This window comes from Homalodisca vitripennis, chromosome 5, assembly GCF_021130785.1.
Source record: "Homalodisca vitripennis isolate AUS2020 chromosome 5, UT_GWSS_2.1, whole genome shotgun sequence".
Taxonomy (NCBI): Eukaryota; Metazoa; Arthropoda; class Insecta; order Hemiptera; family Cicadellidae; genus Homalodisca; species Homalodisca vitripennis.
The window spans coordinates 42,129,097-42,154,698 of NC_060211.1; the positions used below are offsets into that span (position 1 = coordinate 42,129,097).

Sequence of the window (25,602 nt, forward strand, 5' to 3'; positions counted from 1 at the left end):
CTAGTTTTTAACTTTTTTGTGTGTGTTATCTATCAGATTCGTGTTTAAACTGCTACGGCAGAAAAACTTATTTAAAACTGTGCATTTAGCTTTTTCTTTTAAACCTAGTTTTTAGTACAGATGCAGTTATTTCTTATAAAAAATAAATACATATTCCAAGATTTACAAAGCGTTTTGAAATCATACAAAATACAAAATTAAAGTTTTGTTTTTTATGTAAGAGGTTTCTGTACTTCGTTTAACCATGGTGTTTTAGAACATAAATTTGATTTTCACTGTCATATAAAATAAAAAAGACAATTTCAATGGACAAATTCCTTTAAAGAGTATCCTATAATTTTATTTAAATATCAAAAGTAATTATAATATCATGTAACTGCTTCCTAATATACATTTTAACTTTTTATTTACACAATTATACCATAATTTGTTTTAGTATTTTTACTTATTGTGAATTAAAGTAACAACGTATATCTTAATCAACTAAGTAAAAATTTGATTGAAACAAAACGTGATATTGTTATTTATATGTTGATAGATACTTGACTTAACTGCAGAAATGTGCTTGCAAGCTAATACTAAAGTGACAATGTATGATTGAGGAACGCCACAGTAAACCTGTTGACTCAACTCCCCACAGTGTTTAACATGCTTACCCAGCTTAACCCCGGGTCTACGTAAAATGACCGCCTTTAAACCGCAGTACAGTTTTTGGAATTGGTTCTCTAAAATACCAACGTTTATAAAATTCCAGGTTTTTTATACTTCCAGAAGTTTCATTGACTTAGCATAGACAATTCACAACATTACAGTTGAATTACCGCTCTTTATTTTATTAGCAGCTTTAGAAATGTAATGGAATTGATATTTTACCTCTATTATAGTTGGCCATTGTCCATGAGTTGCATCATTCAAAAATCAAATCCATAGATTTTTAACAGTTAAAACTCAATATCAAGTTTACTGGAAGTTATCTTGGAAGACGAGTGGGAAGAAATCTGTATTAATAAAAATTACTTACCCTTAAAAATAATTAAATTTTCCCTTCCTTTTTTCCGTGATGTACGAGCGTGGCTGCTGCTTGGATGGGTGACCACTGAGTGATCCTGTCCTTGCAAGCAGCGCGCCTGCTTGGCTATTGCTCATGGTTCGGAAGTCTCCAGCCGCCGGTCCCTGGGTTGTGTTAGAGGCTTTCTTACAAAATTACCTAATTTTGAGGCCTAATTTTGACTGGTTAAATAAAACATCCTTTATCGGTACCTGTTTAACACTTTTGTGCTATAATTTTGTACTTTTGGCAAGTATTGATTTCTAAGCTCAAGTATTCTATGTTTTCTGAGCTCTAAAGATTGATATATCGAACATTTTTCAATTACAACAAAAAAATAAAATGTGGGAAACCTACTGCCCTGTCCTGATCATATCATTTGCGGTGATGATGATAAACAGTAAAAATAGGTCAGTCATAGGCAAAGAGTATAAAACTAACCTAGATTACATAAATTTGTACTGGAAAAAATAATTTTAATTAAAAAATTTTTAATGCCCAATATTAATTGTCACAAACATTTTTCTTTCAGTGTAAACAGTAATGAACAATTATATTAAGTTTGTAAAAATATTTATAGTTAAATTATTTAAAATTGCTCCTTCAAATAAAATAAATTTTGTTGGATATTGAATAAATAAAAGTGTTGAATACTGATTATAATGTTACGAAAATTGTTTTCACGTTTATTATTATGACTCTTGTACCTTTAGTATAGACTCTTTAACTTGGCTTCCTGACATGAATATTAATGGAATACTGTTATTGTTCACGAATAGTATAAGTAAATAAACTCATAGTGCTAACAAAATGTTACGATATGTTACCGAAGGCATGTAAGTCCAAGATATAAGGCTAAGTAAGAGCTCCAGTTGATCAAGACTAAGAGCTCTCTAGGCGCCGACTTGTCTCTATCAAGTCTCTTTGCCCTCTTACATCCATTTGCTATCCTGAGATATTCCCTTCTTCAACTTTATTGGGTCCCACCAGCATAAACCACGAGGTCTCGTACTGTCACTGATGTAGTGCTGTGGAAGTACCACTCTTCTTCCTACCACAAACCTTCAAAGTATAAGTTGAACTGTGATAGACTATTTCAAGTAAATTAACCTATAATAACTTTTGCAATAATCTCGTCATCCAGTGATTATTGGCCTTAAAATATCCTGCAAAATGAGTAAACCTCAAACTATACAAGGAAATAGTGTTAATTTTTTAACTTTGTATTTTACTTGAGTCTATATACTAATGTAAATAATGTTTAAGCAATTTAATTAATAAGACGATCAAATATTTTAAATCAGACCCTAACAACCCTTGCAATAAAAGTCAACCAGGCAAATGTTAAAAGTCTTTTTCAAAACATGGTCCGTAATACAATTATTAGATGAATATATACATACTTATTACATTTATTAGCTTTACCTAGCAATGATATATTTTGCACAAATACACACAAAATGCACTTTATGAACTGTAAGATAAGTTATAAAAAGAATTTATGAAGTACGCAAGACAAAGATTAGAACTTTCATTCTGTGTGCAAAAAAAAGATGCTGCTAAAATACAACTTTTTGTCCGAATAAAATAGATCCCAGTTCTCCAAAACTTATACAACTGGGAGGCAGTTCTGCAAACGAAAAGCAGACACAATAAATTATTTATTGAAAATAAATGCTCTATGATGAGGAAGGGAACCCAAAGGAAACGAAACTAAGAGGAAGACCAACACTGAAAAGCTGAGATCAGGCAAGAGCAGACCTTAAGAATGTGGTAAAAGATCTTGGAATATACCAGAGTAGAATAGCATGGAGACACATTTTTGGTGAATCAAAAGCCCAACTGGGTTTTGAGTGGCCACAGGAGTAAGAAATTAATGGCGAAAATATTTGTATTGGTGACAATATTTTGAAAATTAAAAAAACCAAAATGACTCCTAGTTATTAAATACAGAAATTTAAAAATCAGGTATTATTTCAAATTTAACAATAGTTACACTATTCGATTTTCTACTTATTTTTGTGAAATTTTATCACATGAGAGGTTATAAGTTAAGATATACAGCATTTCATAAATATCTACAATTTTTATCGTAGTGTCCACTTAACACTAATTTCCCTCACTTTTGTCACCACTGTCATCCTGGCAGTAATCTAAAAGTTATGCATGGCGCAGGAACAAACACTGAAATGTAAATCCAGCCACGGTGATGGTCACAGTATCACAGCAGAGGACACCAAACACTAGCATTACCACTCTCTATACAGCCATATGTTTTACACCCGCATAAATGCATACTGATGGCCACGGTGTGAAGCTACTGGCACACTCTACACTCTACAGTACTGATATTGAGAGAATGACACTGTTCAAGCGAGGGTGTCTTCAACTTTAAGTTAACCATTATGATGAAAAACTCTACTTCAGATAAATTATTTTGATTGGCAATGGTGTATGGTTGTTAACCATATGAGAATAGATCGGATATGATCCATTTTATAATTGTTCTGGTTAGTATTTTCCAAACGAAACTCATATATCAACGTTTGTTTTATTTATTACGCATTCGAATTAAATATTTGTAACGTAAATTTAGTTTTTCATATACTATTTATCCAACTATTCCTACAACTAATATTTTTGAAGGTAAAGTTTGGTTTGAACTTTTAAGTGGAAAAAAGTAACAGAAATTTAAATTTGGTATGGTCTGCTATTTCAAAAGTAAGCAATCATTAAAAAGCACAATTTAATAGGGGTTTCTTCTACACAATAGTACAATTTTATTTTATTGAAAAGAGTGCAATTAATAGGAAATTGTTTGAATCCATTTGCAGTTGAATTGAACCTTTTACCTCTTAACTAAAGAGCAACAAACTTATCCCTACGATGAAGGCCATTGAAAGTGTACGTGAATTTGAAAAATAACAATATTACTGTTATAACATGATTGGATGTACCATATTTGAATTAATGGATACTAAGATAGTTTTATAGAAGGTTTATTTTTTACGTCATCCTTATTTGTCATTATTATTAATGATTAGTAAAGCAAGTATTTAATAATATAAATTTGGTGGTTGCAAAAGTTAAAGAATGAGGAGACAGTGGAGTACAAAGAAGTAGTGCTGAATATAATAAATATATTTAATTAGGTGATTTTTGGTTTTAAACTGAAGTAGTTTACAAGTAATCTTTGCTAATCATCAGAATACTGACAACGTGGTAGTAGATAGAGGTTCTACAAGCAGTCCAATTTAGCTAAACAAACAGTTAAACACCGGCTCCTAGGGGCAATTACCGAGTTGCTGAATTGCCTGTGGATTATTCAACACGTTTTGGTAGAGTAAACACTTTACTGCCCAGTGCTGGTATCGGTTTGTGTTGTACCTTTCAGACGGGGCAACGTTGAGCACAAGTTTGACTGAGCGTTAGCGAAGCCTATCATTTGAGGGGCTGAAAAATGTAATTTCTATCTGTACGTCCTTACATTGATTTTGTTTAAAAAAGTACACTATCATTGAAAGACATACAGCTTAACTATAGACTTGAGATTTTACATGTAACCTCAGCTAATCCTGTTACACCAAATGTTTTGTGACGCATTTCTATCTTGTTCTAAATTGTACTTGTTTGATGTTCTCAATATAGGTTGAGTAAAATATCCTTTCACCAGTCTAAATAACTTTTCTTTTTTTTCTTTTATGTATATGAATAAAAAATAATATCTTGATAATGAAAGAGAGTGAGATAAACGAAGAGAAATGGATGGATTTGTCTTTAAAATGTTTAACCAGGCGTAACACGTTGCTTGAACATAACCTCTCGCAAATATACTAAAAGAGCCATTGTACTAAACATCAACTTATATAGACAGTGTCTTAAAATTAATAATCATCCAAACTGCTTTGACTTCATAAATGTAATCTGGTTTTGAAGTTACGATAGCAAAATATTTCAATCAATGAAAAAACCACTTTGTCTATTAACACGCGTTCACTGTTGAAGGACGACCAAACCAACTAAACTGATAACTAACTATACTGGTGACATGTACGGGCGTCGTTGAGCGACCTACCAATAGGCTGCAGTAAGTCATGGATAAGAAATGGTAGTATCTGATATTAAGCCACTCTCCCCTAAAAAATACGCATTTATATTGGTTTCTTATACTTTATAACAGGGTGGCGCAGAGAAACGGGAAATTTTGAAGTTGTTGTTGGTAAATCTGTAAGTCTCGTAGGAGTGGGGGATGGAAGTCACGATGCCAAGTAGTAACGGTCATTTAGTTGAGATGGAGCAGTGGAGTGGTATGGAGCGTGCCGTTGCCGTGAGAGCGTATTACAAAAATGGCGACAGGGTAACAGCTGCACGAGTGTTCGACGCCTTTATGATATTCCTCCCCGCGGTCGAGTTCCTTCTTCACATGCCATATCATCATGGGTTCGGAATTTTGAACAGACTGGTTCGGCCTTAAAGAAAAAAACCTCCTGGGCGTATAGGGACTGTTCGAACCCCAGAAAATGTTGATGCAGTGCGAGTCGCAGTGGAAAGGCGTCCGCGTCGTTCTGTACGAAAAATCGCATCATCATTGCGACTTGAGCGTCGGAGTGTACAAAGAATATTGCACGGCCTGCAGTTTTATCCTTACAAGCTTCAGATTGTTCAAGTTCTAAAATCAAATGACGGTGAATTACGCTTACAATTTTGTGAATAGCTACTGACTAAAAACAAACGAGGACGCAAATTTCCATGAACATCTTTGGATGTTTGAAGAGGCCCACTTTCATTTAAATTTCATGTCAATAAGCAGACCATGCGTTACTGGGCTCGCAGAAATTCCGGTGAACTTCATCAACGTCCGTTACACAGCCTTAAAGTTACTGTATGGAGTGTAGTGTCTTGTCGAGGGATAATTGGACCTTACTTCTTTGAGGATGGTAATGGTTCCACTGTAACTGTCACATCTGAACGTTACATTCATATGTTGGAGACATTTTATGCTCCACGGCTTCATGTTTTTCCAGATATTGACATTCAACAAACCTGGTTTCAACAGGATGGAGCCACCTCACACACTGCCAATCTGTCAATGGCAGCACTGAGGCGTTTGTTTGAGGAGCGCATAATTTCAAGGAACGCTAACGTCACTTTTGACCTCCACGGTCTCCGGACCTCTCAGTATGCGACTTCTTTCTATGGGGACATCTAAAGAGCGTTGTGTACCAAACTAGGCCAAGAAATCTTCTTGAGAACACATTGCGTGGGACAATGATAAGTTTTCGAAAACGATTGAATGAATGTGTACTTTAACTTTATTGTTATATCCAACATTTCTCATGTAATTTCCACTCTTGCCAAACACATTTTAAGCATTAAAAAGTTGTTTTTACAATTCATTCGTTTACTATGATTATTTCAAAATTTCCCGTTTCTCTGCGCCACCCTGTATATATTTAATTAGCAATAAGTATGTTTTAGTCAGATCTAGTGTAAATTAAAGAATGATCTAGAACACATTTTATCAACTAAATATGTTTTTACCTACATACACAACACAGTTTTTACACTATTATTAATATAAATCACACTTAATTCTTGATGATCCAATTTCAATAACTTACAGAACACAATAAATGGAAATAACATTGCAAACCCAACGATGTAAATGTTAAAATATCAACCATTGTGGAGGTATTATCGGTAGGAAAACACAATGTAACTTGTTGATTGCACGATTTGTGTGCAGTTGTGTACACCGTGATACCCACGCAAATATTTACAGTAAAAACAAACACAATTATTGGTTCAGTTGCGCGGTTTAACGTTAGCTTTCAAACACATGATCTCCCTTTCTAACGGTGTAAACAATGTTTTCTTATCTTGAAATTATTGCGAAATGTTATAAAGTCGTTATATTAATTAATTTAAGTTACATTATTAATCAAATAGTTGGAAAACACTTTCAACAAAAGAATTAAACAAACCAATAAAAATCCTTTGGGAAACATTTCATGGTAATCGATATAGAAATTAAAATTAAATTATATAACTAAAAACAACAATTTAAAGTTAATCCAAAAATATAAAAAGGCCAAATTTCTATGAGCAGTAATTTAAAAATTAAGATGCAGTGAATTTAAGAAATGTTACATCGGACAAACAAGCTGAAATTCTTGCTCATTTGGAAAACATATTCAGGCACTAAATGAAATAATCAGATTAGAAAAATTAGTTTTTCTGAAACAATTTGTATCATGAACATTAAACTATTTGGAATTTCTTTCATTTTAATAGACTATAAACAGATTTAAAGATCGTTAAAAATAAAAACTTAATTAATATAATAAAAATTAGTAATTAATTGCCTATATTAGAAACATAAATAAATTAAGAGAAAAATCCACGTAAAGTGTATGAATAATTTCCAATTAAACAACATAGTCTATTGAAACATGTGATATGTATTGTTGTCTATATTTATTATATTATTTAGGTGATATACTGTTACTGTGATCATGGGCTTAGTTCCGAAACAAGTCAGTATAACATTTAAGGCTGCTTTGTTTCCTCAAAAATTATTTGTAACATATACGGGCACTAGGAGGCATGTAACTGTGCGCCCGACTGAACAGGAGGCATGTAACTGTACGCGCGACCGGAACAGGAGGCATGTAACTGTGTGTGATCGGAACAGGAGGCATGTAACTGTGCGCGCGACCGGAACAGGAGGCATGTAACTGTGCGCGCGACCGGAACAGGAGGCATGTAACTGTGCGCGCGACCGGAACAGGAGGCATGTAACTGTGCGCGCGACCGGAACAGGAGGCATGTAACTGTGCGCGCGACCGGAACAGGAGGCATGTAACTGTGCGCCCGACCTCGCATTGCAAGGTCGAGGGTATAGCTACATACCTAATGTATACCACTTATACAGCTTAATCAAAATAAACGGTTAAAATTAAAAACTAACTTATCACATTTATTAAAACTTAAACTGAAATATAATACATAGACAATAATACGTACAGTTTATTACTAGTATAGGCCGATCAAATATAAATTGTTATAACTGTGAAATTTACGTATAATTATGATAAACACTGAGACTGATACAATTTATATAGACAACTGCGTTTATGGTACATTACTTGAACAGCTTGACCAAATATAAATTGTTTAAATTGATAAATTAACCTATAAAGATGTTAGAAAATAGAAATTAAATAAATAATAAGCATCTTGAGCCCCACTAACATTAAGATTTGTTGTGAATTCTGGTCTGAGAGAAGAGAACAGCGGCTGAGAGTGATATGTTTGTCAAAACTGTTATTATTCATTTATGTATGAATGGATAACATCTCTCATGCATTTAAAATGTCACATACCAATGTACTGCATACTAAACGATCGCTCTGGGTTAATATTCAGATCACATTCATTGTTTATTGTATCACTTGAATTGAAATAAATTTGTTAATAATTGATCTGATGGATGAATTTGGTAATAATTGTATGGGTAATAAGATAATAAACTGCTGCATAATCAGTTCTCATGCAACCACACTCAAATGTTGTTTACGATAAACTCTGCAAGACTAAAATCAATCAAAAATCACGTTTCGATGACAAATGATTAATAAATTACGTATTGCCAAAGTCAAATACTAAATCTAAAATTGTTTTCAAACGAAAAATCTACTTTAGAAATGAAATGCACTGAACAAATAGTCGTCAATATAAACCATGTTTATGGTGACTGTAAGCATATTTAATATTCATAATTATATGGTATTTTTTTTAAAGAAGATCGTTTTTAGTGATTACGTTATGAATAAATTGTATTGTTAATAAATTCGAAATCTTCTAAATAATATGTAACAAGTAAATTCATAAGGAATATATACAATTGCTGATAGAACAGTAGTGTCATTTAAAATTATGCATAATTGCAACTATGCATTATTAGTTTTACTATATAATTTCATTTATTAAATTTACGTTCAAATATTAAAAAAGTAGTATATTACACAATCATTTTATTTATAGATACATAATATATGTATAGTTGTAAATTAAACAAATTTCGTACTATATTTATATGGTCTTTCTTTCATATCTTATATAATACCGTAAGGTGTTAGAAAAGTCTATTTGATAAGAACTATTACTACGCGTTCTTTTCTAGTAACCCTATCTTATCCTTGCTTGCTTCAAAGCACTAACTATGTACATAATAATCCGTCCATAAAGAATTTCCCACCGTTTTCATAGCAAATTTGATTTTTTACATTAGAATCATGACCGAGAATGGAGAAATAAGGTACTGGATGGTGATAGGAGGGGAGCAATAAAAGAAAAGTCACTTGTAACCATGGTAGTATCCCTTTTTCCCTTGGAGTCTATGAACTATCCGACCCCACAGCTATTGGTTTTTATTATGATCTAGCATAACATCTTCACATAGCCAACTTGAAGAACCCTAGTGTTGAATGTATAAGCCACTATTAGGCATCCATCACCCCCTAAGGGTTACACGTTTGGCTGGTTTAAACCTTAAATATACACTGGGTACACGACAACCTACATTTCATTTAAATTTGAGCAACCCCATGAACGTCCAGGACTGGCTCATCAGTTACAGAAATTTAGAGATATTCGTGTAATATAGTTGATAGCTAGGTCTATTTTTCTGCCGAGGGTGAATTGGTGTAAGTGAAGTGGTTAATGTTCATCAATGTGCTACCCTAAAAAAGAGGTAATACCCGCTTTAACTGGAAGAGACTGGGATAGATCTACCCCCACCTTCTTCCAATGTAAAATGACTGAGATATAGAGCTCGCCACCCCTCCTTATGTGTTCTATCCACAACTTCACCCATTACGAATATCTTTTTATTCGGGAAGCAAGGGAAAATGTTTCCTCAGCTTTTTGTCCTTAACAATCGATACCCCTGCACTATAGGAACCTTGCGTGAGCATCAATAATGAAAGAAATTCTCAATGCAACCTCCAGGAAATAAATGTACCCTTTGGTGAACGAGGAAGTTGATAACGGAAATTGGTGTTATTGCTGATCCGGGATAAGAGACAAAACATTTCAATTATCCGGATTAAATACAATCCTCTTCACCACCATTGCTTCTTCAACCTGGCCTTGAATTGTTTAGGTACTTCGATTAGATCTATCAAATACGAATTCATCAGGAAAATCAAAAAAACTAATCCACTTCCCGACATCTCCAAAACAAAATCATGAGAGCAGGCGACAATGGATTTTATTACTGTCACTTCAACAATCATCGAACTCCTATCATATAGAATTGCTACGTACAATGAAACTCATTTGGTGCCATTCTCTCTGCCAAAATAACAGTAAATTATTCATTGCTATTGCAATTGCAACATCCATAAATGCAAACTGAAGCTGACTACGAACTCCACCGCGCTTGTAACATGATAACTACCCAGGACTGTGATAACTTCACTACATGCATCTTCAAAAAGAGGCACTGAACAAAACTCTCGTTTTATTCACACGTTGTGTCTAAGTTGGGCGGATTCTGAAATGCGGAAGCTTTTTGAATCATTCTATCCCATCGAAAACTTAGAAGTATCGGTATAGATTGTCAGGCCACCTTTATCAAGGCATTATTTATCTACTGGAATAGCCAATAAAACTGCAATAACACATTCAAAGTAAAGCATATAGGATTGGTAACAGACCTACCTTAAAAGTATTAATATTACCCATGGATTTTGCCAAAATCTCTGTTACCAATATACTTGGGCTGGAACTATAAGGTCATCAAAGTCATATCTTATTTGGTTAGTAGTAATAGGTTATGTGCAGAATGCATTTGTTTCAGCAGCAACTGGTTGTTACTGAGGCTATCATGTTCCACGCGCCTTGTCTCAAGCGCTCATTGGTCTCAGGCATTTGCTAGACGTGTTTCAGGTCTTTACTGGTTACGACTCATGCACTCGCTGGTTGTGTTTCAGGCACTAGCTGGACGTTTTTCAGGCTCTCAATGGTTACGTCTCAGGCACCCGCTGAACGTGTTTCACGTCGTTGCTTGGTTACGACTCACGCTCTCTCTAGCCGTGTTTAAGTTACTTGCATCTGGTGTCACCGGCTTTTGCTGGACACGTATCAGGTGCTCATAGCCGAACTCACTCACCGTGTTTCAGGCGCTCTATATTTTCCGCTATATTAATTGGTTAGAGCTTCTCTGTATGAAGCGTTTGTATCATCAAAATGCCACCTAACGTACCAAATACTAATTAATACAAGGTAACGAAAGGGTCTGCCAGTAAAACTGGTATGACATGGTAGACTCCATGGTGATTTTCATTTTATAAGTAGTCTACACAATGGCATACATTACTAAATAGACATTACCTGATATTCCATCATATGTCCACCACTCTTCCCAGCTCACTCCTGACGTTACTGAAACAGAAAAATATGTATTTTAAAACTTAATCAACAATTATATTTTATATTACCCTATTACAAATTGTACCATATTTCCGTTAAATTCGTATTATGTAACTGCATTCTGTTCTGTATCATAACGAGGAGATAATCATACAATTTTGCTAACAGTTTATAAATAACTAGTGTAATTTACATCATAAAAATATTTTTTCTGAAAAAGGTATGGTTAAGATGAAAAGATCTTATGAGTCCGTTTATTATCATTACAATTTTAGGATACTACTACCTGAAATTTCGCTTATTTAAATTTTATGTTCGATTTATAATACATATTTTTAAAATACCATAATATATATATATATATATATATAGATATATAAAATTAAACTGAATTTGTTTTGGCCAAACTTTTAATTCATTAATCCTCTCCTATGTAAGTAAGGAATACATTAAGCTAAAAATATAAAATATATATATATTTTTTTTAAATAGCATAATATATTACTTACTTACATAGGAGAGGATTAATGAATTAAAATTTGACTTTGGTAAACAGTATTCAGTTTACAAGGGATATACTTTGGTATTAATAAAGAGTAAATATTTGATTCATAAATCAACAAGAACTTATTTCAAAACTTAACAATACTAAAGTGTGCCAGTAATAATAATGATAATGTTTTTTGAAGTCACTACTTCATTTGACGGATGTGGGTGTAAACTTTGTATAGGGTTAAATGTTTGTTTTGCGTCACGGAACGTCACGCATGTGTTTCATATTTGAATATACGTAAGTTTTAATCTACCACAACTTTGTAATGAGGACAATCGGTTTACAAAAGTGTTATTGAAGAAAAGCATTTAAAAAACTAGCAAGCACAATTTATTGATTTGAAGAACCACGACGGTTAAAATTATGATTGTTATGTACGTATACGTCATGAATATTAGGAGAGTCGGTTCGAATCAGCCGCAGGATGTTAACTGTTTAACGAAGATCTCCAGGTTAGGCGAATCAGCGCTGCTCCGAATGATTAAATTAAGAGACGCAACCGTCTGTCTGTCTATCTGCAATTATCCGCCTCGACACTCAGCGCCATCTATAATGCAACAGATTCTGTTTGGATTGCCAAACTCAACTCTACTCCCTGCTGTCATTGCTTTTTTAATATTGCTGGGAAAAAATTGCTTTTTAAATTCCATCAATCCTGAGACTAAGCATAAAAATAACCACTTTAAAGTAGATTGTAGGCAAAACTTTCTTTATTAAGTTCTGTTTGGTGAGTATGTTTTAAAGTGCTATTTTAAACTTCATAATAATAAGGATTGTCAATTGAAAATTTCAAAGCATCATGAACTTATCCTGAGAGCCGTTAAATCAAATAACAATTAAAACAACATTGCTTTCAAATTCTACTAAAATGCTCATATCCCGTCACAATTCATTGAAATTGATGTTTTTTTTTAGTTTATTACTTGGATCTTTTAAATAACGAATACTCATTCCTGGGGAAAGACCCATTACTCCGCGGATTTTTGTGTTATAGTAACTCTATCCAAGACAATGTATCTCAAATCTGAACATATTCGGTTTAAAAAAGATCCGTTAATTTTCACCCAGTCTTAGATATGTGGTAGTGTTTCTGGGGATAAAAAATCTCAGAATAATTTTGTTCAATAGAAAGAGTTAAGAATTGTGGGGAGAGGGAGCTGCCGCTAGCTAAAAGTAGTATTTTCGGACGAATGGTATTTGAACATCACCTTTAATCCAAATGAATCTTGTTGTATCGTATATTATATATCTCGCTGTACGACTATATTGTACCTGTAATGAATCATATTGTTATTATTACTATTTTACGAACTATTCTCAAAGTCAAAAGTTTGGGTGAATCCGGAAAATTAAACTGTGATATACGCTGACTTTAGTTACCATCAAATTCTTCTTGTCTTCTAATTTCGCGAACACATAAATTACTGTTCTACGATGTCTATTGATTATTATTATACACCACATATCAATTGGCTGAGCGTTAGCGAAGCGATATGACCCGTACGATTCTCGGAATCGGATAGAGCAGGGAACACGAAACCTTATGTCCGAATTTAACCAATCACCAAATCCATCTAATCCCCAAATTTTTAAGCATCCACTTTGGGGGCCTGGAGGCGTAGCCCCAGTGAGCCGAAGGCGAGTATTCATATATCTCTCGTTGTACGACTATATTGTACCTGTAACGAATCATATTGTTATTATTACTATTTTACGAATTATCTCTGCGGTAAAACTTTTTACAGTTTGAATGAGGCTCAATAGTTTTAACTTACCCATCTTTTTCAGTTATTGAAAATTGTTTAAGGATACATGGTTTTGTGTATACCATATAAACATATATCGTGTATGGATGTCCTGTATGTTTAATATTTTCTTATTTGGTTAACGGCAAAGATTATGTAAAGTTGGATAGTGTAATAAGTGTTTTGATTTGATTCAAACCAATATATAATAAAACTTATAAAATCTTAAACGATTTTTTAATTTGTTATAAAAAAATTAAAGAATTTTTAAATTCATTCAATTTCGTTCTTATATTTAATTAGTCACAAAATAAGAGTGACGTTCATATATTTTTCTCACTTAAGGTATCTTTTCTTTTCCACACGTAATGTGGGAAAAGGTTGAAAGAGTTGGAAACAAAATCAAACGTTAACGATAGAAATATAACTTCTCTAATGCTTACAGCTTTATTTTAAAATTAAAGTTATTTTAGTGTTAAAGTTAGATTGTTTTTTACTTCCACGTATGGCTTAGTAATCTAAATAACAACATAATTACAAAATAAATGTATGTTGAACTTATTGTGTATTACCAGTAAATAACGCATCTGAGTAATATTTTTAGCTCCAAATCTGTTGCGACATTACTGCACAACAAAATGTTTCTGTGGTTTAAGGTTGAGTATTTAAGTTAAGTAAAGTAGTACCAAGTATTGCCCAAGGTACCTCATTACCACCATAAGTATCAGCGCTCTCTAACAATCAACGCAACAACTACACGAACTGCTAATTACAGAACCCTGCCATCGGCTCATGTTAACCCTACCCGATTTTATGCCGTTAAGTTAACACGTACACAGTTTACTTTAATAGGCTGAGTAAACATAAAATTATTTAAAACTATTAGTTAGTTATTAAACACTTTTTCAGTATTATTTTTAAATGCGTTCTTTTACTAACAACTTATTTTAAGTTTATTTTAATTGTTCCAAAAATGTTTAATAAAAGTATTTATATAAAAGTAAATATAACAAAGGAAGTCTGTTTTTATTACGTACCGTTACCTATCATGAATATATATATATATATATATATATATATATATATATATATATATATATATATATACTGTATATATATATTTTTTTTCATTTTAAAATAAATAAAATTTATTATTAATATCATATATAGTTTACTGTTTGTGGGTTTCATTGATTAATACCGTTTTAGTGAGCATAAACACAATTTTAAGAATTCAAAATGTATTAATTTGTATTCTTAATCAAACGAAATATTTTTTCTATGACTATTTAAACCTCAAACATTCCATCATGTAAAAGCTAACGTTTGTTCAGAAATAGTTCTAAGACTAGAATATGATTAACCACGAGAAAATGTTTTGTTATGTACAATAGAGTGTAAATAATACAAAAAGTACAGAAAAAATGTTACAGTTAGTCAGATTGGGAATAATAGAGGATTTATTATTAATGATTTATTATTAATTCTCTTATGAACATTTTTCCCACTCGCCTACTATCCTAGGTAAAAACGTACTCCTTTGCACAAGGAATAAGAATTACCCAATTATTTTAATTTTTAAACTTGAAAACCGCTCTGAATACTAATGAATTTGTCGTACAGTACACACAAATATATTATAGAACTTCAAATGTTTCTTAATAATTTTGTTTATCATACTAGTAGATCTTCATATAAAACTGAAAGCAAAATTCAACATAAGGAAATAGCTAAATCGTAGTAAAATTTTAAATCGTCTGCGTACATGCTAAATGTATGTTAAAGATAGTTCATTAAATTTACTGGTATTAAACAAATTGTGACAAAATAAAACAAAGAAAGTATGTTAAGATCTTAAAGAGAATTTCCGCCATTGGCCTTTTTTTCTCTTGGTCTATTACATGTCATTACTTTTTTTGGTAAAAAAGAAACATTTAATAAACATCGTAAATGAGATACACATCCTCAAAACTGGAATAGTTTTAAAATAGTAGGATTTAATATTAAAGTAGAGTTTTCTTCATACTTGAAACTACAGCTCTGCACCAAATATTGTGTACTGAGATTACACAGAAAAGAGTAAAGAGAGAGAATATTGAGGTTAAACCCACCCCTGTGTGTATAAATGTTGTACAGGTCGCAGTTTACTGCCCGCCATCCCATTGATATGTGACCTGCCGTTCTGTTGCCGTCTAGCAATGCCACACCACCGTCTCTCCCCTCGTGTTCGTCATTACAACACAACTTTATTGTACATGTGATGTGACAGACGTCATCACCACTATGATCTATGAGACGACACTCAGATAAATGATAGAAAGATAGAGAAAGAGAATTGAGGTTAAACCCACCGTAGTGTATAAATATTGTACAGGTCGCAGTTTACTGCCCGCCATCCCATTGATATGTGACCTGCCGTTCTGTTGCCGTCTAGCAATGCCACACCACCGTCTCTCCCTTCGTGTTTCGTCATTATAACACAACTTTACTGTATATGTGATGTGACAGACTTCATCACCACTATGATCAGTGAGACGACACTCAGATAAATGATAGAAAGATAGAGAAAGAAAATTGAGGTTAAACCCACCGTAGTGTATAAATGTTGTACAGGTCGCAGTTTACTGCCCGCCATCCCATTGATATGTGACCTGTCGTTCTGTTGCCGTTTAGCAATGCCACACCACCGTCGTGTTTCGTCATTATAACACAACTTTACTGTATATGTGATGTGACAGACTTCATCACCACTATGATCAGTGAGACGACACTCAGATAAATGATAGAAAGATAGAGAAAGAAAATTGAGGTTAAACCCACCGTAGTGTATAAATGTTGTACAGGTCGCAGTTTACTGTCCGCCCCCCCCTTTGATATGTGACCTGCCGTTTTTGTTGCCGTCTAGCAATGCCACACCACCGTCGTGTTTCGTCATTATAACACAACTTTACTGTATATGTGATGTGACAGACTTCATCACCACTATGATCAGTGAGACGACACTCAGATAAATGATAGAAAGATAGAGAAAGAAAATTGAGGTTAAACCCACCGTAGTGTATAAATGTTGTACAGGTCGCAGTTTACTGCCCGCCACTCCATTGATATGTGACCTGCCGTTCTGTTGCCTTCTAGCAATGCCACACCACCGTCTCTCCCTTCGTGTTTCGTCATTATAACACAACTTTACTGTATATGTGATGTGACAGACTTCATCACCACTATGATCAGTGAGACGACACTCAGATAAATGATAGAAAGATAGAGAAAGAGAATTGAGGTTAAACCCACCGTAGTGTATAAATGTTGTACAGGTCGCAGTTTACTGTCCGCCCCCCCCCCCTTTGATATGTGACCTGCCGTTTTGTTGCCGTCTAGCAATGCCACACCACCGTCGTGTTTCGTCATTATAACACAACTTTACAGTATATGTGATGTGACAGACTTCATCACCACTATGATCAGTGAGACGACACTCAGATAAATGATAGAAAGATAGAGAAAGAAAATTGAGGTTAAACCCACCGTAGTGTATAAATGTTGTACAGGTCGCAGTTTACTGTCCGCCCCCCCCTTTGATATGTGACCTGCCGTTTTGTTGCCGTCTAGCAATGCCACACCACCGTCGTGTTTCGTCATTATAACACAACTTTACTGTATATGTGATGTGACAGACTTCATCACCACTATGATCAGTGAGACGACACTCAGATAAATGATAGAAAGATAGAGAAAGAAAATTGAGGTTAAACCCACCGTAGTGTATAAATGTTGTACAGGTCGCAGTTTACTGCCCGCCATCCCATTGATATGTGACCTGCCGTTCTGTTGCCGTCTAGCAATGCCACACCACCGTCTCTCCCTTCGTGTTTCGTCATTATAACACAACTTTACTGTATATGTGATGTGACAGACTTCATCACCACTATGATCAGTGAGACGACACTCAGATAAATGATAGAAAGATAGAGAAAGAAAATTGAGGTTAAACCCACCGTAGTGTATAAATGTTGTACAGGTCGCAGTTTACTGTCCGCCCCCCCCTTTGATATGTGACCTGCCGTTTTGTTGCCGTCTAGCAATGCCACACCACCGTCGTGTTTCGTCATTATAACACAACTTTACTGTATATGTGATGTGACAGACTTCATCACCACTATGATCAGTGAGACGACACTCAGATAAATGATAGAAAGATAGAGAAAGAAAATTGAGGTTAAACCCACCGTAGTGTATAAATGTTGTACAAGTCGCAGTTTACTGTCCGCCACTCCATTGATATGTGACCTGCCGTTCTGTTGCCTTCTAGCAATGCCACACCACCGTCTCTCCCTTCGTGTTTCGTCATTATAACACAACTTTACTGTATATGTGATGTGACAGACTTCATCACCACTATGATCAGTGAGACGACACTCAGATAAATGATAGAAAGATAGAGAAAGAGAATTGAGGTTAAACCCACCGTAGTGTATAAATGTTGTACAGGTCGCAGTTTACTGTCCGCCCCCCCCCCCCTTTGATATGTGACCTGCCGTTTTGTTGCCGTCTAGCAATGCCACACCACCGTCGTGTTTCGTCATTATAACACAACTTTACTGTATATGTGATGTGACAGACTTCATCACCACTATGATCAGTGAGACGACACTCAGATAAATGATAGAAAGATAGAGAAAGAAAATTGAGGTTAAACCCACCGTAGTGTATAAATGTTGTACAGGTCGCAGTTTACTGCCCGCCACCCCATTGATATGTGACCTGCCGTTCTGTTGCCGTCTAGCAATGCCACACCACCGTCTCTCCCTTCGTGTTTCGTCATTATAACACAACTTTACTGTATATGTGATGTGACAGACTTCATCACCACTATGATCAGTGAGACGACACTCAGATAAATGATAGAAAGATAGAGAAAGAAAATTGAGGTTAAACCCACCCCTGTGTGTATAAATGTTGTACAGGTCGCAGTTTACTGTCCGCCACCCTATTGATATGTGACCTGCCGTTCTGTTGCTGTCTAGCAGTGCCAAACTATTGTCTCTCACTTCGTGTTTCGTCATTACAAGACAAGTTTCTTTATATGTGTGATCTAATGTACTATATCACTAATAAACTATGTGAGACGGGTGAGAGCAAATTAGAAAGGTGAAGAGAAAGATAATTGTGGTTAAACTAACTCTATCGTGTGTAAATATTGTACGTGTCACAATTGACTCTGCACCATACCCCAACCTCTAGCACCTCATGGCATTTGAATCTTTCACCTTTGAATTCTCCTATACTCTAGCAGCTCTCCATCGTTCGAAATTTCTGGCCTTTGGGAGTTCACAGCCTCTTGGACCTTCCGGGCTTTTGCAGACCTCAGCCTTCAGTATTTCAAAGTTTCTCCACCTCTTGGCTTCTTGATTCTCCCCACTCCTGACAGTTTAAGACATTTTAAAGGAGTCAACTTCTAGCACCTTCTGGTCTTTTCCAGGTCTCTGGAGGCTCTCAATCTATAGAACGTCTCGGACTCTGAAACATGTTCAGATTTGTGGTGGTTCCCTGCCTTTTGGAGTTATGCCAGCTCCCTTTTGAAAAATATAAATTCTTTTTTTTTAATGTTAGTGCCAATTTTTGTTCAAATACGAATGTTTATATTTACACATTGCCATATATGGATTATAAATATTCATAAAACTTATTAATATGTATGACAATAATCCCGCTAGACTCTAAATTGCCAACAGAACAAGTTAGTACACGATTTGAAATAAATGCCTGTAATTTCGAATTAGTGAGAATGGACTCAAACAATGTCGTTGTACAGAAACATTTGGACCACACAGGATATGTCACTCGTGAAGGAATAATATTTAATTTTTGCGCAGGCTTAACTGCATGTATCACAATTTTTGGACACTATAAGTATAGGATAGATTTTAAACTTTGAAGTTATTTTTGTAATGTGTAACATTGGAAAACGTCCAAAATCCAGTCTCTTCATGGTTTTCAATACAAAATTTTCTCTTTGACTAAAAAAACATTGTTATAAGTCTGGTAAAACATATTAGTATCCACATTGTTTTAGTGCGATAACTCTAGATTCTACCTTAATTGTGGTCGGATATTTATGTTTTTTCGACGAACCCTCTTTTTTGCTACCGCAGTTATTGAAGGCTAGACGAGATTTTGTTGGCAATACTTGTATATAGCCAATCATAGTTTTGACCCGCAGACACAAATCTCCTAGAACGAACCACAAGACACATTTCGGCACTCGTACATAGGTATTCTCTCGTCGTAGACAGATTACACAGGGAGTGGAGTATAATCAACTGTTGATTGCGCGGTGTTGATGTGGTTGATTGTTGACGCTGTTGATGGATGCGAGACAGATCCCTCTCAGCTCAGCAATTACCGGCACTGTTTAACACTGCTGTGTGGTTAATTTAACTTTCCCTTTTACTTTCTCTGCCATGAAGGCTCGTGTGAGTGTAGAGCGACCAGAATTTTATTGTAATCACTACATTTAAAAAATAATTTCTTGTCTGGAAAGTGTGTAACATAAAAACATAAAATCATTAATTGGTTTGTTTACAAATATTTAGACAATTATGTACATATCGTAAATTCCATATTCGTATATTTAGTTTTAGTATTAAAATTAGATACAGTAGGCAATGCACCGCTTGTAAAATGCGTTACTATGTGTCCAGGTATCATATTATTAATTTATCCTAGGATACATGTAATGTTTCCTTAATTAAAAACTAACTTTAACGGTTATTGATTCAAAAATTTTGTTAATAATCATATAGAATTAAACATCACAGAAACTCAGTTAAGGCTGTACGTAGTTCGATGGTGCAACATTGATTGAAGAGTAGTGAAACATAACTGAAGCAAAGTTATCTCCAGTTACAATCTTCTAGAAACGTATTTTATAACTTAATCAATGAATAACTATTCAAGTAACAAGTATCCATGTTTTATTATAATACAATATATAACTATATTATATATTTAACACACTGTATTTAATAACGATAAGAAGAACTATCTCATACAGAAAGCCTTTTACTCGGTAGGTGAGTTTTTTCCGAGTAGTAATTTAAAAGTGGCTACAGAAATTGTGAAAAGTTGGAGAAGTATTGTTTTATTTACATATGCAACTTAAACCATATTTTGCTGACGAGTGTAATACAATTATTGTAAAAATTGTCATACCACACAATAAAGAATGTTGAATTTTGAATTTAGAAGCAATTGGCTAAACACAATGGTGAGCACAAAATTTAAGACTTCAATTATCCTGAAGAACCCTTAAATAGATTACAGTAAAATAATCTAGGGCAAGCCTATAACCTAATTCTTAAACCCAAGTACCCAATTGCCTTAAATGTAAGATAAATTCATTCTTTTCCAAACTTTTATCCATTAATAATATCTGTGCTATTAATTATATTACGGCTGAGTCATGTTTTCTAGTTGTGTATTTACATTTTACGCCCTTATTATTCCTTCTTGTGTATACATTTTTATTGTTATGCTTCCTGAAGATGTCGTTATGAAATCCCAAGAAATAAATAAGCTATTCAATGTTGTGTTAATTTATTTGAAGAAAAATACTTATTGACCACATATACATATAAGATTCACAGATCTTATTACTTACAGTTACTATTAAGATATTTGGTAATTTTATAACGTTAATAATAAATTGTAACTAAAATAACCATATCTTGTATTTTAACTTTTACGATAATCAGAAATTCAACTTTATCAAATTTAACGGTTTGTGGAACATTAGAATAGATATTATGACATCTTTTCCTGTGTATTTATATATAAATTGTAGGATTTAGAGAGATTGAACTGAATCGTATTCTTCAGTGATTAGGTTTACGCAATGTCAGTCAGTAAACATGACTATATAAAATTGTCACCCTCGCGTGAATTAATATGTGTCGTTGAACCGACCCAAGTGTTTTGTCCCAACATAAACCACACGCTGTGTCTGAGTCAGCCTCGACTACAAACAACGCTAAACGCAGAACAATGCCAAGCTTATTGTGAGCTCCACAAGAGCCTTCAATGCCTCTGATTCAACGCAAATGTTCTGCGAGCCTACACAATTAGTTCCTCGTTCACACAAACACCCTTGCGTTAAGTACATCACATGTAATACGTTAATACTTTACACATAACGAAAGCATGTCTATGATTCATTGCACTAACTAAGAGTTCTATTAAACATTTATTTTTCTTGAATAGTTGGAAACAATGATTATGAGGAGTTATTTTTGTAAAACGTAGCCTACCGGTTATGTGAATTAAATTGTATGAAATTATTCCAGATGCAAGAATGTAGCCAGGAAAAAATGTTTGGGGGATCAAGACGACTAATATTTTGTCATTCCCCATTTTGCTCCTTAAAAATTCTTCTCCCTTTTTAATGTTCACCCAAGAATGATCTTTCAACAGTACATGCCAGTAATACTGAATCACTTAAATTATCATAATTATTTGCTAAAAGTCAATTTGTTTAAAAAAATGTTAAATTTGGAGGGGGGTTCAGACCCCTTGGAACCCTCGATGGCTGCGTCCTTGTCCAGAAGAAAGGTTCATTGTTGGCTGGTTCATACTACATGCAATTAGGGATTTCTTCAGCTTATACTTAAGTAAGTAAAAGAATAGTGAAAAACTGGAACTATAGATGATTTTTTTACAAAAGTAAAAAGTAAAAATGATATAAAATGTAATTAGAGATAAAGAGGTAAGTAGGGTGAAGTCAGCAAGTACCGCCGTAGGTCCCCTCATTATATTCTGAAGTATCAGCTCACTTTAACAATGAACGCAACAACTACATGACTGCCTAATTACACTGCATAGGCCCTGGCTAATTAACCTATTTAGTACAGCTTACTTCAAACGGCCTATTGTAATCCAATTATCTAAGAAATCTTGATTCAGTACTTGAAACGAACCGAAGTAATATATGTCAAATACCTGTTCATGTTAACTAAAGGATAATAAAGTTAGAATACGTTCGTTATTATGTTAGTGAACTTATTTTAAGACATGTCTGTATTAACTGGTATCTTAATTTAAGCCAGATAAGAACTTCAGACAATTTTACAGGATATTTTAATCGTATAATAATTGAAGATGTCTCATTCCAAAGATAAAAATAAAACGCATCCAAACTGTCTGCGTATTGTAAAAACTTTAATGTATTTTATATATTTTTTAATTATTATTTTACAGACATCTCTTATAATTTACGACTAAATTTAAGTCGTAAAATTAGTTTAAGTTAAATAATTGTACTTATGGAGCAAAAATAAATATGGCCAACACTAAAGGACGTGTACCTCTTAAGATCGGGTTTCATCTTTAGCTTTTTGTTCGTAGTCAGCTCTCTAACACATTTTCCCAAAAGAGAGGAAATGGAAAGTAATGTTATTATTCATAAGAAATTATACATAATTAAAATAATTTTGGGAATTTTATAACTGAGCTTTGAAGGGAAAAATTCAGAATACAAAGAAAAAAATTATTTGATTACAGTGTATATTATATTTGAAGGAAATTACGCATGTAGTTCTTCAGTAATATAAAAAGTAAGATTTTATAAATGGTTAATCTTTTTCTAGAAGAAGATTTAAGACTTTTTAAAAAGATTTCTATAGATAGGCTGAGCTTTAACGAAGCCTATCATTTGAGAAACTGCAAATTTTTGTTGCTATTCTTCCCGTCTGACTGTCTATCTGTTTGTACGATATCTCGAAAACCAAATTACGTACATACTTGAAATTTTGTATGAAGCTTTATTTCGATAATATCAACACTGAGTTTAATTGTGGAGAATTTCAGTCATTGAGATGATTGATATTATAAAATTATTTTTTTAAATGTAGGCTATTATATAGAAAATTTCTAAATAAACAAAAATCTAAGTATCTAAGGACACAATAGAATATAAATAAAGCCTTTATTAACTAACTGAAATATTTTTTGGGTTATTACTACTTTGCTGTTCTTTTAAATATTGAGCCGAAAATCCCTTGGACAAGATAACCCTACGTACCAAGTCTGCAGGACCTTGTTCTCAAGAGTTATTGCATAGATGAACAGACAGGCAATGACATAATTTTAAGAAGGATCTGTTGAATCCTTAATATGACCACACCCAGTGGTTAATTTAAAGGAACCATAAATAAAGAAATACTTTACTGCCTTATATTTTAAGAAACCTATAACCCAATAAAAACATGAAGGGATTAATATAAGTAGATTTTAATTAATTTTTATAGATTGATTTTGTAACAAGAAGGGGGTTGTATCTAGGAAACAGCATCACCAGATGAACATCATTCACGCATAGGATCAGTCACTTAGGGGTTACAAGACAAAGCACTAAGGGAACGACAATCTCCAATCTGATGTTCAGAGAACATATTATTCTCTACGACAAGTAACTCCAAACCTAAGTAGCATAGTGGAGTAATACCATGTTAAGGTAATTCACAAAGTAAAATTTAACACGGAGTAAAATTGGAATTATAAACCGTACAACAAACAAAATGCCATCAATAAACACAAGTGACCACGGAAATGCGCTCAGAAAACAGATTCAGAATACGGTATGCGACATTAGGCTCGTTCTGTTTTAAATGTATGAGAGTTGATATCCATTCATACATAAATGAATAGCAAACGTTGTGTCAAACATGTGGGCCTCTTCACTGGTTTATCATATGCCGAGCACGTAGCATAACCTACAATGTCCAAAATTGTATTAAATATTTGGATCTATCTTTGTTCTCATATAATGTACCTTCCTTCGTGTACTTTGCGTATTCGGTTTTGCGAATTAAGTTTTATGATGTCATATTTTATTTACAGAAAATATTATTTACATTAAATTAAACTACATATTTAATAAAATAAACATATGTGATCTACTCAGTTATAATATTTCTCTTAATGTCTTTTAAACATACGTACGTAGTGAGATTATTTTTAAAATATGTTAATAAACTGTTCTTACCAATTATTATCTTTTGTAAAACCAATGGGTAAATATTAAAAATTAGAAATTAAAAGGAAAATATATCGTTTTTGTAATAGGCTCGAGAATAATAACTATTATTAAATTTCCATATTTTTGTTTTACTTCTGAGTCTTAAAGTGCCTTTGTCGTATTTAGGGACACAGTTACATCGCTATATAACAAGGCAAAGATCCATAAAAATTTAAATATCCATAAATAATTTAATATAATAATTTAAAAATCAATAAAAACAACACTTAGGTTTTATTGTACAAATACGTATGTAAGTCTTCAAAGTTAAAATACAATTTTTCTTAATCTTGTTTTTCGCTCTTCGCGTGTATACTTAGAATATTACTGAGATCGAATTCATCCCCTGCCCCATATGTGAGTAAAAACTATTTTTAAGGTGGTAGTATATGTGAAATCATGAACAGTGCTTCATTAACGGAATTATGTGTTATATATTATTCCATTGATTATACCCGTGGCTAATGAGGTCTTATAAGTCCACAATATCACGTCACACGGTCACGGACACAAAGATGTGTGTAAGCCAAGCAGTAAAACAGCTACTGCAAGGCGACGGACGCGACGCTACGTGTCTCAACGTCATGGCAGTGAGCTCTATATTGACAGTCGGACTCTACTCGTGGCTAAGGTGGGCTTAGAAGTCCACAATATCACGTCACACGGTCACGGACACAAAGATGTGTGTGAGCCAAGCAGTAAAACAGCTACTGCAAGGCGACGGACGCGACGCTACGTGTCTCAACGT

At 33.8% G+C, this 25,602-nt stretch overlaps 1 protein-coding gene across 1 annotated transcript in view; it reads right to left on the bottom strand.

The window, feature by feature from the left end:
* LOC124362086 (carbonic anhydrase-related protein 10) overlaps nt 1-25,602 on the bottom strand; it is a 235,015-nt gene that overhangs the window by 21,342 nt on the left and 188,071 nt on the right. Inside the window, exon 3 of the mRNA XM_046816259.1 lies at nt 11,447-11,497. Coding sequence (XP_046672215.1) covers nt 11,447-11,497 — 51 coding nt within the window. The remainder of the gene's footprint in view (nt 1-11,446; nt 11,498-25,602) is intronic.